General features: G+C 46.7%; 1 protein-coding gene across 1 annotated transcript in view; it reads right to left on the bottom strand.

Moving 5' to 3' along the window:
• ptprma (protein tyrosine phosphatase receptor type Ma) overlaps positions 1 to 15814 on the bottom strand; it is a 286344-nt gene that overhangs the window by 74422 nt on the left and 196108 nt on the right. The window contains exon 14 of the mRNA XM_029724694.1: positions 8805 to 9081. Within this exon, the coding sequence (XP_029580554.1) occupies positions 8805 to 9081 (277 nt within the window). The remainder of the gene's footprint in view (positions 1 to 8804; positions 9082 to 15814) is intronic.

Raw genomic sequence — 15814 nt, 5'->3', positions numbered from 1 at the left:
GGTAACATGGGATGTTAACACCACTCAGTACACACTTAGGGACCTGACTGTATCCGCCACTGACACATGTTGACAACAGTTTCTGTCTTGTTGTGGGCTCCTCTTTCTAAATAGTTTGAGACCATCCAGACCACAGTAACATTGTTCTTCAACTTCAGTCCTGGAGAGATACTGGCTGTGTAGGGTTTCGTTCCAGCCTTGCACTAATACACCTGATTCAGTTAGTCAAAGTACAGATGGAATGATCGTGATTGTAATAATTGATTACGGTAATCCAATTCACCCTAGAAAGTTTTGGAACGAGTAACTAACTTTCGTCTGCGAGTAAACTCCTTCCTCTATCACGCGTTGCCTATGTTCTCTCTCTCCTTCTCCAGGCCTCTAACATCTCTGTTCTCTCTCTCCTTCTCCAGGTCTCTAATATCTCTGTTCTCTCTCTCCTTCTCCAGGCCTCTAACATCTCTGTTCTCTCTCTCCTTCTCCAGGCCTCTAACATCTCTGTTCTCTCTCTCCTTCTCCAGGTCTCTAATATCTCTGTTCTCTCTCTCCTTCTCCAGGCCTCTAACATCTCTGTTCTCTCTCTCCTTCTCCAGGTCTCTAACATCTCTGTTCTCTCTCTCCTTCTCCAGGTCTCTAACATCTCTGTTCTCTCTCTCCTTCTCCAGGTCTCTAACATCTCTGTTCTCTCTCTCCTTCTCCAGGCCTCTAACATCTCTGTTCTCTCTCTCCTTCTCCAGGTCTCTAACATCTCTGTTCTCTCTCTCCTTCTCCAGGTCTCTAACATCTCTGTTCTCTCTCTCCTTCTCCAGGTCTCTAACATCTCTGTTCTCTCTCTCGTTCTCCAGGTCTCTAACATCTCTGTTCTCTCTCTCCTTCTCCAGGTCTCTAACATCTCTGTCTCTCTTCCCCTCCTTTATTTCCCTCTCTATATATACATCCCATCTCTCTTTATATCCTCTCTCTCTCGCTATCCATCCTCTCTCTCTCTCTCGCTATCCATCCTCTCTCTCTCTCTCGCTATCCATCCTCTCTCTCTCTCTCGCTATCCATCCTCTCTCTCTCTCTCTCTCTCTCTCTCTCTCTCTCTCTCTCTCTCTCTCTCTCTCTCTCTCTCTCTCTCTCTCTCTCTCTCTCTCTCTCTCTCTCTCTCTCTCTCTCTCTCTCTCTCTCTCTCTCTCTCTCTCTCTCTCTTCTCTCTCTCTCTCTCTCTCTCTCTCTCTCTCTCTCAGATGTGTGGTACCTATTTAAGCACCCTGTTTTGAGCCCATTATCATTCCAGACCACAATCTGAGATCTCTTCAAGTCACCATTGAACTCTCTTCCTCTGCCTCGGCTTAGCTTTGCTTTGTAGAGAGCAGGAGAGGAGTGGAGGAGAAGGAGAAGAGGGCCAAGTGCCACTTGATGACAGAGAGAGGAGCAGGAGAGGATAGAGAGGCTATGAGGCTGAACTCTGAAAGATCCACAAACCTGTTGTTGTTGAACCTGCCTCCAACCAATCCCCATCACCACAACTGATCGACCGACCGGGGCGGCCTGCTCTCTAAAACGCTACCAGAAGCTACTGTCTGGTGTCAGGCGTAGAGCTCCACTGGAAAAGGCAGGCAGGGTGTGTGTGTGTGTGTGTGTGTGTGTGTGTGTGTGTGTGTCCATCGGAAGAAGCAGAGTGCTGGGTGATGCACCACAGGCCTCTACTAAACTAAACCCAGCCCTGTAGCAGTAACCCAGCCCTGTAGCAGTAACCCAGCCCTGTAGCAGTAACCCAGCCCTGTAGCAGTCACCCAGCCCTGTAACAGTAACCCAGCCCTGTAGCAGTAACCCAGCCCTGTAGCAGTAACCCAGCCCTGTAGCAGTAACCCAGCCCTGTAGCAGTCACCCAGCCCTGTAGCAGTAACCCAGCCCTGTAACAGTAACCCAGCCCTGTAGCAGTAAACCAGCACTGTAGCAGTAACCCAGCCCTGTAGCAGTCACCCAGCCCTGTAGCAGTCACCCAGCCCTGTAGCAGTAACCCAGCCCTGTAGCAGTAACCCAGCCCTGTAACAGTAACCCAGCCCTGCAGCAGTAACCCAGCCCTGTAGCAGTCACCCAGCCCTGTAGCAGTAACCCAGCCCTGTAGTAGTAACCCAGCCCTGTAGCAGTAACCCAGCCCTGTAGCAGTAACCCAGCCCTGTAGCAGTAACCCAGCACTGTAGCAGTAACCCAGCCCATCCGTGTAGCAGTAACCCAGCCCTGTAGCAGTAACCCAGCCCTGTAACAGTAACCCAGCCCTGTAGCAGTCACCCAGCCCTGTAGCAGTAACCCAGCCCTGTAGCAGTAACCCAGCCCTGTAGCAGTAACCCAGCCCTGTAGCAGTAACCCAGCCCATCCCTGTAGCAGTAACCCAGCCCTGTAGCAGTAACCCAGCCCTGTAACAGTAACCCAGCCCTGTAGCAGTAACCCAGCCCTGTAGCAGTCACCCAGCCCTGTAGCAGTAACCCAGCCCTGTAGCAGTCACCCAGCCCTGTAGCAGTAACCCAGTCCTGTAGCAGTAACCCAGCCCTGTAGCAGTAACCCAGTCCTGTAGCAGTAACCCAGCCCTGTAGCAGTAACCCAGCCCTGTAGCAGTAACCCAGCCCTGTATGGGTAACCCAGAGCTGTAGCAGTAACCCAGCCCTGTAGCAGTAACCCAACCCAGCCCTGTAACAGTAACCCAGCCCTGTAACAGTAACCCAACCCTGTAACAGTAACCCAGCCCTGTAGCAGTAACCCAGCCCTGTAACAGTAACCCAACCCTGTAACAGTAACCCAGCCCTGTAACAGTAACCCAGCCCTGTAGCAGAAATCCAGCTCTGAACCAGTAACCCAGCCCTGTAACAGTAACCCAGCCCTGTAGCAGTAACCCAGCCCTGTAACAGTAACCCAGCCCAGCCCTGTAGCAGTAACCCAGCCCTGTAGCAGTAACCCAGTCCTGTAGCAGTAACCCAGCCCTGTAGCAGTAACCCAGCCCTGTAGCAGAAACCCAGCCCTGTAGCAGAAACCCAGCCCTGTAGCAGTAACCCAGCCCGGCCCTGTAGCAGTAACCCAGCCCGGCCCTGTAGCAGTAACCCAGCCCTGTAGCAGTAACCCAGCCCTGTAGCAGTAACCCAGCCCTGTAGCAGTAACCCAGCCCTGTAGCAGTAACCCAGCCCAGCCCTGTAGCAGTAAACCAGCACTGTAGCAGTAACCCAGCCCTGTAGCAGTAACCCAGCCCTGTAGCAGTCACCCAGCCCATCCCTGTAGCAGTAACCCAGCCCTGTAGCAGTCACCCAGCCCTGTAGCAGTCACCCAGCCCTGTAGCAGTAACCCAGCCCTGTAGCAGTAACCCAGTCCTGTAGCAGTAACCCAGCCCTGTAGCAGTAACCCAGCCCTGTATGGGTAACCCAGCCCTGTGGCAGTAACCCAGCCCAGACCTGTAGCAGGTACCCAGCCCTGTAGCAGTAACCCAGCCCTGTATGGGTAACCCAGCCCTGTGGCAGTAACCCAGCCCTGTAGCAGTAACCCAGCCCTGTATGGGTAACCCAGAGCTGTAGCAGTAACCCAGCCCTGTATGGGTAACCCAGCCCTGTGGCAGTAACCGAGCCCTGTGGCAGTAACCCAGCCCTGTAGCAGTAACCCAGCCCTGTGGCAGTAACCCAGCCCTGTGGCAGTAACCCAGCCCTGTGGCAGTAACCCAGCCCTGTAGCAGTAACCCAGCCCTGTAGCAGTAACCCAGCCCTGTAACAGTAACCCAGCCCTGTAGCAGTAACCCAGCCCAGCCCTGTAGCAGTAACCCAGCCCTGTAGCAGTAACCCAGCCCTGTGGCAGTAACCCAGCCCTGTAACAGTAACCCAGCCCTGTAGCAGTAACCCAGCCCTGTAGCAGTAACCCAGCCCTGTAGCAGTAACCCAGCCCTGTAGCAGATGATAGTGAGCAGATAGGCTGTGTGTGTCTCTCTGTGTCAGTGTCTCAGTTTGGGGACTGTAAGTCTTATCATTTTAGACTGTAAATAAAACATCAGAAGTGTTACTGTTTGATGTGAAAGTACTACGTGGAAAGGCTTTCAACAGAACATTTCTCAATCTCGGGGCGTTTTGAGACTTACAGTGGGGGAAAAACTTACACAAAAAAGTCTTACACAAGGCTGGAATGGGCTAAAAGACCATCGCCAAGCAGCTTGGTGAGAAGGTCACAACATTTGGTGCGATTATTCGCAAATGGAAGAAACACAAAAGAACTGTCAATCTCCCTCGGCCTGGGGCTCCATGCAAGATCTTGCATGGAGCCCCAGGGTTGTGGGTTCGATTCCCACGGGGGACCAGTACGGAAGAAAAAAATATATGAAATGTATGCATTCACTACTGTAAGTCGCTCTGGATAAGAGCGTCTGCTAAATGACTAAAATGTAAAATGTAAATCTCACCTCGTGGAGCTGCAATGATCATGAGAACGGTGAGGAATCAGCCCAGAACTACACGGGAGGATCTTGTCAATGACCTCAAGGCAGCTGGGACCATAGTCACCAAGAAAACAATTGGTAACACACTACGCCGTGAAGGACTGAAATCCTGCAGCGCCCGCAAGGTCCCCCTGCTCAAGAATACATATATATGCCCGTCTGAAGTTTGCCAATGAACATCTGAATGACTCAGAGGACAACTGGTGAAAGTGTTGTGGTCAGATGAGACCAAAATGGAGCTCTTTGACATCAACTCAACTCGCCGTGTTTGGAGGAGGAGGAATGCTGCCTATGACCCCAAGAACACCATCTCCACCGTCAAACATGGAGGTGGAAACATTATGCTTTGGGGGTGTTTTTCTACTAAGGGGACAGGACAACTTCACCGCATCAAAGGGACGATGGACGGGGCCATGTACTGTCAAATCTTGGGTGAGAACCTCCTTCCCTCAAAGCATAATGTTTTGAGGGAAGTGGATGGGTATTCCAGTATGACAATGACCCAAAACACACGGCCAAGGCAACAAAGGAGTGGCTCAAGAAGAAGCACATTAAGGTCCTGGAGTGGCCTAGCCAGTCTCCAGACCTTAATGCCATAGAAAATCTGTGGAGGGAGCTGAATGTTCGAGTTGCCAAACATCAGCCTCGAAACCTTAATGACTTGGAGAAGATCTGCAAAGAGGAGTGGGACAAAATCCCTCCTGAGATCTGTGCAAATCTGGTGGCCAACTACAAGAAACGTCTGACCTCTGTGATTGCCAACAAGGGTTTTGCCACCAAGTACTAAGTCATGTTTTGCAGAGGGGTCAAATACTTATTTCCCTCATTAAAATGCAAATCATTTTATAAAATTTTTTAGATGCGTTTTTCTGGATTTTTTTGTTGTTATTCTGTCTCTCACTGTTCAAATAAATCTACCATTAAAATTATAGACTGATCATTTCTTTGTCAGTGGGCAAACGTACAAATCAGCAGGGGATCAAATACTTTTTTCCCCCACTGTACGTACGTGTGTGAACCAAGCTCCCATAACGACTAGCTTTGCTCAAGGTCTGAAGACTAGAGTTCCCCGAGCTAATGCCTAGCTTTCAGCTCATTGGGCTAACACTGTACTGTGGGACACAAACAACCCCAAAGTTAAAACTGTAGCTCATCTGGGGAAACAAAGGGACATTCCAGGGATGTACATATGCCAGTCAAATGTTTGGACACACTCACTCGTTCAAGAGTTTTTTTCTTTATTTTTTTACTATTTTCGACATTGTAGAATAATAGTGAAGACATCAAAACTATGAAATAACACATATGGAATCATGTAGTAACCAAAAAAAGTGTTAAACAAATCAAAATCTATTTTATATTTGAGATTATTCAAAGTAGCCACCCTTTGCCTTGATGACAGCGTTTGGATAAAAAACACTTTCTGAAGTTTCTAAAACTGTTTGAATGATGTCTGTGAGTATAACAGAACTCATATGGCAGGCAAAAACCTGAGAAAAATCCAACCAGGAAGTGTGGAAATCTGAGGTTTGTAGTTTTTCAAGTGATTCCCTATCCAGTACACAGTGACTTAGGGTTCATTTTGCACTTCCTAAGGCTTCCACTAGATGTCAACAGTCTTTAGAACATTGTATCATGCTTCTACTGTGAATAGGGAGAGAATAAGAGCTCCTGGAAGTAGATGAGTGAGAAAATGACATGAGTTCAGTGGCGCGCACTCACGTGAGAGTTAGCTGTGTTCCTTTTCTTTTTTGAAGACAAAGGAATCGTCCGGTTGGAATATTATGGAAGATTTATGATAAAAAACATCCTAAAGATTGATTCTACACATCGTTTGACATGTTTCTACGAACTGTAATATAACTTTTTTGACTTTTCGTCTGAACTTAACTGCGCGAGCACAGTGCATTTTGAGTACTCTACCGAACGCGCGAACAAAAAGGAGGTATTTGGACATAAAGGATGGACTTTATTGAAACAAATGAACTGGGATTCCTGGGAGTGCATTCCGATGAAGATCATCAAAGGTAAGTGAATATTTATAATGTTATTTCTGAGTTTTGTTGACTCCACAAAATGGCGGGTTTGGTTTCGTGTCTGAACGCTGTACTCAGATTATTGCAAAGTGTGCTTTCGCTGTAAAGTTTTTTTTTAAATCTGACACAGCGGTTGCATGAAGGAGAAGTGTATCTATAATTCTTTGAATAACAGTTTAATACTTTATCAACGTTTATGATGAGTATTTCTGTAAATTGATGTGCTCATTCACCGGAAGTTTTGGGAGGCAAAACATTTCTGAACATTACACGCCAATGTAAAATGGGTTTTTGGATATGAATATGAACTTTATCGAGCAAAACATATATGTATTGTGTAACATGAAGTCCTATGAGTGTCATCTGATGAAGATCATCAAAGGTTAGTGATTCATTTTAGCTGTATTTCTGGTTTTTGTGACGCCTCTCCTTGCTTGGAAAATGGCTGTGTGGTTTTTCTTGTCTAGGTGCTGTCCTAACATAATCTAATGTTATGCTTTCGCCGTAAAGCCTTTTTGAAATCGGACAATGTGGTTGGATTAACGAGATGTGTATCTTTAAAATGGGATATAATAGTTGTATGTTTGAGAAATTTGAATTATGAGATTTTTGTTGTTTTGAATTTGCAGCCCTGCTATTTCACTGGCTGTTGAACGCTAGCGTCCCACATTTCCCAGAGAGGTTTAACAGCTTGGAAAATTCCAGAAAATGATGTCACGGCTTTAGAAGCTTCTGTTATGCTAATTGACATAATTTGAGTCAATTTGAGGTGTACCTGTGGATGTATTTCAAGGCCTACCTTCAAACTCAGTGCCTCTTTGCTTGACATCATGGGAAAATAAAAAGAAATCAGCCAAGACCTCAGAAAATAAATTGTAGACCTCCAGAAGTCTGGTTTATCATTGGGAGCAATTTCCAAACGCCTGAAGGTACCACGTTCATCTGTACAAACAATAGTACGCAAGTATAAACACCATGGGACCACGCAGCCGTCATACCGCTCTGGAAGGAGAAGCGTTCTGTCTCCAAGAGATGAATATACTTTGGTGCAAAAAGTGCAAATCAATCCCAGAACAACAGCAAAGGACCTTGTGAAGATGCTGGAGGAAACAGGTACAAAAGTATCTATATCCACAGTAAAAAGAGTCCTATATCGACATAACCTGAAAGCTGCTCAGCCAGGAAGAAGCCACTGCTCCAAAACCGACAGAAGAATTCCATACTACGGTTTGCAACTGCACATGGGGACAAAGATCGTACTTTTTGGAGAAATGTCCTCTGGTTTGATGAAACAAAAATAGAACTGTTTGGCCATAATGACCATCGTTATGTTTGGAGGAAAAAGAGGGAGGCTTGCAAGCCGAAGAACACCATCCCAACTGTGAAGCACGGGGGTGGTAGCATCATGTTGTGGGGGTGCTTTGCTGCAGGAGGGACTGGTGCACTTCACAAAATAGATGGCATCATGAGAAGGGAAAATTATGTGGATATATTGAAGCAACATCTCAAGACATCAGTCAGGAAGTTAAAGCTTGGTCACAAATGGGTCTTCCAAATGGACAATGACCCCAAGCATACTTCCAAAGTTGTGGCAAAATGGCTTAAGGACAACAAAGTCAATGTATTGGAGTGGCTATCACAAAGCCCTGACCTCAATCCCATAGAAAATGTGTTGCCAGAACTGAAAAAGAGTGTGCGAGCAAGGAGGCCTACAAACCTGACTCAGTTACACCAGCTCTGTCAGGAGGAATGGGCCAAAATTCAACCAACTTATTGTGGGAAGCTTGTGGAAGACTACCCGAAATGTTTGACCCAAGTTAAACAATTTAAAGGCAATGCTACCAAATACTAATTGAGTGTATGTAAACTTCTGACCCACTGGGAATGTGATGAAAGAAATAAAAGCTGAAATAAATCATTCTCTCTACTATTATTCTGACATTTCACATTCTTAAAATAAAGTGGTGATCCTAACTGACCTAAAACAGGGACATTTTACTAGGATTAAATGTCAGGAATTGTGAAAAACTGAGTTTAAATATATTTGGCTAAGGTGTACGTAAACTTCCGACTTCAACTGAATGTGTGTCAGTGAGTGAGTGAGTGAGTGAGTGAGTGAGTGAGTGAGTGAGTGAGTGAGTGAGTGAGTGAGTGAGTGGATGCTACCACTGGTCAAAACCCTGTTAGCTGTGCTGACAGCCTGGTAGTATTTGCTATAGCAAATAAGGGGGGCGTTCCAGTAAACATTACCATAATACCACTAGAACAACCATTAACACCCACACCACTACCTTAATATCCCTAGTAGAGGTACCCACCCCGTTAGCCGTGCTGACAGCCTGGTAGTAGATGCTGTAGCTCTTCTGGGGCAGTAGGGGGGCGTTCCAGTATCCACCGTAGGTTTTGTTGTCTCCCACAGTGAAGGGTTGAGTAGCCTGTAGCCCTACGGCAGGGAACTCAGCTGTGAAGTAGTACTGGGAGTTTAGGACCGTGGAGTTCTGGAAGTGGATGGGGACAGGGTAACAGCGGAGAATCTCAGCCGCACCCCTTCTCGCCCTCTGAGGTCTCTCCTCTTCTACCACCACCTGGTACCCACTGGGGGGGGGGAGGAGGAGAGGAGAGAGGTAAGATGGGGGAGAAGGAGGGAATGGAGGGGAGAGAGGGAGAAGGAGGGGAGAGAGGGAGAAGGAGGGAAGAGAGGGAATACGGGGGAGAAGGAGGGAAGGGAGGGGAGAGAGGGAGAAGGAGGGGAGAGAGGGAGAAGCAGGGGAGAGAGGTAAGATGGAGGGGAGAGAGGTAAAATGGGGGACAAGGAGGGGAGCGGGAATATGGGGAGGGGGTGAAGGAGGGGAGAGAGAATATGGGGAGAGAAGGAGGGGAGAGAGAGAAGGAGGGGAGAGAGAATATGGGGAGAAGGAGGGGAGAGATGGGGGAAAAAAATGGGGGGATACGTGAATACAGTATTCTAGAATAAACAAAGCATAATTGTAAAATATATGATGTAAGGTTTTAATTAATTTGTTTTAATTTGTTAACCAAGAAACCCAGTTGAACCCCTTATACTTCATCCTGTTGTAGTACGACCATTATCAACACACACCTCAGATGTTTTCTATGAAACCTAAACTCTCTCTTTTTAGTTCCCTCTTCCTGTCTTTCTGTGACCCAGGTGTCCTGACACTACCTACCCTCTGACCTCTAACCCCTGCCCTCGTTAAGGGACAGTTAATTAGTGTTGTGATTCCTCCTGCTGCCTTTCAGCAGTAGTTAATATTTAATGTAGTATATAGCGATATACTGGATTACTATTTTAGAAGGAAGGCTCTGAGAGAACTCTGTGGTTTCACTTCAACATTAGGTTGCAAAAGATTTTCCATTTTTTTCTCCAAAATTCCACAGAAATCATGGTTTTAGGATTCTGGATTTCCTGCTTATTCCCTCCTGAATTCAGGAATTTTCTAACCAGGGTCTCTATAAAACCTAGGAAGGGACATATTTTACATTTTTATTTAACCTTGTTTTAACTAGGCAAGTCAGTTAAGAACAAATTCTTATTTACAATGACAGCCTACCCCGGCCAAACCCGGACGACGCTGGGCCAATTGTGCAGCGCCTTATGGGACTCTCAATCACGGCCGGTTGTAATACAGCCTGGAATCGAACCAGGTTCAGTAGTGACACCTCTAGCACTGAGATGCAGCACATTGGCCCCGTGTGGCACAGTTGGTAGAGCATGGTGTTTGCAACGCCAGGGTTGTGGGTTTGATTCCCACGGGGGACCAGTATGGAATTATTTTTAATGAAATGTATGCATTCACTACTGTAAGTCGCTCTGGATAAGAGCGTCTGCTAAATGACTAAAATGTAAATGTAATTAGGCCGCTGTGCCACTCAGGGGGGACAAAATTGTCTCTTTCTAATATTTGGGGGACATGACCCAAACCCCGTTCCCATGTAAATTAGGCTGTTGTGTGATAAAGAGCGTCACCAAGACCTCATTATGACCACAAGGTCCATTAACAACCCTTCAAACACCTTCTGAAGAATTTGGGGTGAAAGATCAAACACCTTATGAAGCATTAGGGGTTAAAGGTCAAACACCTTATAAAGCATTAGGGGTTAAAGAGCACACACTGTACACATACAGATATTTCATCATTGAATTCTAACCAGGTAAAACAATCTTCTGTGAGATTATACAGTCAGGGTAGTTTGGATCTTCAGCTGAAATTTTATACTTTCAGTTTTAATAATCAAGAGACTTCGGGGAAAGGCCATCGGGGGAGGCAGTGTTTGTTAATGTAGACATATGTAATTTAATTAACTATATTTATACACTACAATATTTATTCCCAGATAACCTTTTCATACATATAGTTTCCAGACAAACAGAATTTATTAGAGATTAACCAATCCAAAAATCAGATTACAATTCCGATTACATTAATCTTCATGGTTGGTCGGTTCTAGCTTGGCCTGAACTCACTGAACTCACTGAACTCACTGAACTCACTGAACTCACTGAACTCACTGAACTCACTGAACTCTAGCCTAGGAATTTAGTTTATTAGTAATTTCTGCAGTAGACTACCAGAGTACATGGGTTTCTGCAGTAGACTACCAGAGTAAATGGGTTTCTGCAGTAGACTACCAGAGTACATGGGTTTCTGCAGTAGACTACCAGTGTAAATGGCTTTCTGCAGTAGACTACCAGAGTACATGGGTTTCTGCAGTAGACTACCAGAGTACATGGGTTTCTGCAGTAGACTACCAGTGTAAATGGGTTTCTGCAGTAGACTACCAGTGCACATGGGTTTCTGCAGTAGACTACCAGTGTAAAATGGGTTTCTGCAGTAGACTACCAGAGTACATGGGTTTCTGCAGTAGACTACCAGTGTAAATGGGTTTCTGCAGTAGACTACCAGTGTAAATGGGTTTCTGCAGTAGACTACCAATGTAAATGGGTTTCTGCAGTAGACTACCAGTGTAAATGGGTTTCTGCAGTAGACTACCAGTGTAAATGGGTTTCTGCAGTAGACTACCAGTGTAAATGGGTTTCTGCAGTAGACTGCCAGTGTAAATGGGTTTCTGCAATAGACTACCAGTGTAAATGGGTTTCTGCAGTAGACTACCAGTGTAAATGGGTTTCTGCAGTAGACTACCAGTGTAAATGGGTTTCTGCAGTAGACTACCAGAGTACATGGGTTTCTGCAGTAGACTACCAGTGTAAATGGGTTTCTGCAGTAGACTACCAGAGTAAATGGGTTTCTGCAGTAGACTACCAGTGTAAATGGGTTTCTGCAGTAGACTACCAGTGTAAATGGGTTTCTGCAGTAGACTACCAGAGTACATGGGTTTCTGCAGTAGACTACCAGTGTAAATGGGTTTCTGCAGTAGACTACCAGTGTAAATGGGTTTCTGCAGTAGACTACCAGAGTAAATGGGTTTCTGCAGTAGACTACCAGAGTAAATGGGTTTCTGCAGTAGACTACCAGTGTAAATGGGTTTCTGCAGTAGACTACCAGAGTAAATGGGTTTCTGCAGTAGACTACCAGAGTAAATGGGTTTCTGCAGTAGACTACCAGAGTAAATGGGTTTCTGCAGTAGACTACCAGAGTAAATGGGTTTCTGCAGTAGACTACCAGTGTAAATGGGTTTCTGCAGTAGACTACCAGTGTAAATGGGTTTCTGCAGTAGACTACCAGTGTAAATGGGTTTCTGCAGTAGACTACCAGTGTAAATGGGTTTCTGCAGTAGACTACCAGAGTACATGGGTTTCTGCAGTAGACTACCAGAGTAAATGGGTTTCTGCAGTAGACTACCAGTGTAAATGGGTTTCTGCAGTAGACTACCAGTGTAAATGGGTTTCTGCAGTAGACTACCAGTGTAAATGGGTTTCTGCAGTAGACTACCAGAGTAAATGGGTTTCTGCAGTAGACTACCAGAGTAAATGGGTTTCTGCAGTAGACTACCAGAGTAAATGGGTTTCTGCAGTAGACTACCAGTGTAAATGGGTTTCTGCAGTAGACTACCAGAGGACATGGGTTTCTGCAGTAGACTACCAGTGTAAATGGGTTTCTGCAGTAGACTACCAGAGGACATGGGTTTCTGCAGTAGACTACCAGAGTAAATGGGTTTCTGCAGTAGACTACCAGAGTAAATGGGTTTCTGCAGTAGACTACCAGTGTAAATGGGTTTCTGCAGTAGACTACCAGAGGACATGGGTTTCTGCAGTAGACTACCAGTGTAAATGGGTTTCTGCAGTAGACTACCAGTGTACATGCATTATCTTCTCATTAATTAATTGAACCCGCGCAAAAACAGCTAACCTCTGTTATGGCATTGTGGTAATGTCCCGTTCTATATGAATGTAAAGACAAATCTAAATGAGATTTAGACAGAAAACGTATGTCAACAAGCTAATTATTGCTAAGTGACATGTGTTGTTTTACAGAGTCAGCCACAGCAGTACGGCGCCGCTGGAGCAAAGTAGTGCCTTGCTCAAGGGCACATGGACAGATTTTTCACCTTGTCAAGTATTTCAACCAGCAACCTTTTAGTCACTGGCCCAAAAGCTCTAACCACTAGGCTACCTAGCCGTCCTACTAACAAAGATTTATTAGCAAATTTCCCTTTTCAGTTTCTCTGTACGTTCAAACATGACTGTAATTAACTTTTTTGAAAAACTTGAGTTTTCAGTTTCGTAATTCCTTGATGAGAGGTGTGTACACTGCACGTCAGTGACACCCGAGCAGAAGACAGTCTCGATTGAACTTTTCATCAAACACTTGTGACTTCTGAAATGACTTTTCTATTTCTCTGTTCTATCACGGTGGTAATTAGCTGCTGTGTTGTAGTTTTAAACATGTCCTTTTAAATGAATGTCAGACAAGCCTCTCCAATCAAGGTTTCTCTCTCTCTCTCTCTCTCTCTCTCTCTCTCTCTCTCTCTCTCTCTCTCTCTCTCTCTCTCTCTCTCTCTCTCTCTCTCTCAGCTGGTAACTCAATAGATGTAGCTAACAGGTCTGTCGGTGTGAGGAGAATACTAACACAGCCGTCTATTACACAGATACTTTCTCTCCCTGCTAAGGAGGCCATCCCAGACAGATAGGCCATCGCAGACAGAGAGGCCATCCCAGACAGAGAGGCCATCGCAGACAGAGAGGCCATCGCAGACAGAGAGGCCATCCCAGACAGAGAGGCCATCCCAGACAGAGAGGCCATCCCAGACAGAGAGGCCATTCCAGACACAGAGAGGCCATCCCATACAGAGAGGCCATCCCAGACAGAGAGGCCATCCCATACAGAGAGGCCATCCCAGACAGAGAGGCCATCCCATACAGAGAGGCCATTCCAGACACAGAGAGGCCATCGCAGACAGAGAGGCCATCGCAGACAGAGAGGCCATCCCAGACAGAGAGGCCATCCCAGACAGAGAGGCCATCCCAGACAGAGAGGCCATTCCAGACAGAGAGGCCATCCCATACAGAGAGGCCATCGCAGACAGAGAGGCCATCCCAGCCCAGGCAGAGAGGCCATCCCAGACAGAGAGGCCATCCCAGACAGAGAGGCCATTCCAGACAGAGAGGCCATCCCAGACAGAGAGACCATTCCAGACAGAGAGGCCATCCCAGACAGAGAGGCCATCCCAAACAGAGAGACATCACTGTGAGGGGTTCTATCTGGTTCTCAGGGGGGCTGGGTAGTGATTCAACTGAACACACAGGCCTCCACTGAGAGGAAATGAAGAGATGGTCACCTTTGAGAGTTTGAAAAATGAATAAGTAAAGAGGTTAATAAGAGGAGAGAGAGAGAGAGGGGAGAGAGAGGAGGAAGAGAGAGGGGGGAGAGATAGACAGAGAGGATGGAGGGAGAGAGATACAGAGCGAGAGAGGGGGGAGAGAGGAGGAAGAGATAGACAGAAAGGAGGGAGGGAGAGAGATACAGAGCGAGAGAGGGGGGAGAGATAGACAGAGAGGATGGAGGGAGAGAGATACAGAGCGAGAGAGGAGGGAGAGAGGAGGAAGAGATAGACAGAAAGGAGGGAGGGAGAGAGATACAGAGCGAGAGAGGGGGGAGAGATAGACAGAAAGGAGGGAGGGAGAGAGATACAGAGCGAGAGAGGGGGGAGAGAGGAGGAAGAGATAGACAGAAAGGAGGGAGGGAGAGAGATACAGAGCGAGAGAGGGGGGGAGAGATAGACAGAAAGGAGGGAGGGAGAGAGATACAGAGCGAGAGAGGGGGGAGAGAGGAGGAAGAGATAGACAGAAAGGAGGGAGGGAGAGAGATACAGAGCGAGAGAGGGGGGAGAGATAGACAGAGAGGATGGAGGGAGAGAGATACAGAGCGAGAGAGGAGGGAGAGAGGAGGAAGAGATAGACAGAAAGGAGGGAGGGAGAGAGATACAGAGCGAGAGAGGGGGGAGAGATAGACAGAAAGGAGGGAGGGAGAGAGATACAGAGCGAGAGAGGGGGGGAGAGAGGAGGAAGAGATAGACAGAAAGGAGGGAGGGAGAGAGATACAGAGCGAGAGAGGGGGGAGAGATAGACAGAAAGGAGGGAGGGAGAGAGATACAGAGCGAGAGAGGGGGGAGAGAGGAGGAAGAGATAGACAGAAAGGAGGGAGGGAGAGAGATACAGAGCGAGAGTGGGGGGAGAGATAGACAGAGAGGATGGAGGGAGAGAGATACAGAGCGAGAGAGGAGGGAGAGAGGAGGAAGAGATAGACAGAAAGGAGGGAGGGAGAGAGATACAGAGCGAGAGAGGGGGGAGAGAGGAGGAAGAGATAGACAGAAAGGAGGGAGGGAGAGAGATACAGAGCGAGAGAGGGGGGAGAGATAGACAGAAAGGAGGGAGGGAGAGAGATACAGAGCGAGAGAGGGGGGAGAGAGGAGGAAGAGATAGACAGAAAGGAGGGAGGGAGAGAGATACAGAGCGAGAGAGGGGGGAGAGATAGACAGAGAGGATGGAGGGAGAGAGAGACAAAGAGGGAGAGACAGAGAGAGAAAGAGAGACACAGAGACACAAAGAAAGAGAAAGAGCGAGAGGGAGAAAGGGAGAGAGAGAGAGACAGACACAAAGATAGAGAGTAGAGAAGATCCAGATCTCAGGGAATTAGACCAAAGTTCTCAATTGGTACAAAATATATAGAGTACCGTACACACTACAATTACTTAGGTTTAAAAATAAGCTCAACTGGACACCTTAATGAGGCAGTGAATGAACTGAGAGAGAAAGCACGTAGGGCATTCTACGCCATTAAAAAGCAAATTCAAATTGAAATACCTATTAAAATTTGGCTAAAACTAATTGAATATGTCATTGAACCAA

The sequence above is a fragment of the Salmo trutta genome, chromosome 31, assembly GCF_901001165.1.
Source record: "Salmo trutta chromosome 31, fSalTru1.1, whole genome shotgun sequence".
Taxonomy (NCBI): Eukaryota; Metazoa; Chordata; class Actinopteri; order Salmoniformes; family Salmonidae; genus Salmo; species Salmo trutta.
This window is presented reverse-complemented; position numbering and strand designations above follow the sequence as displayed.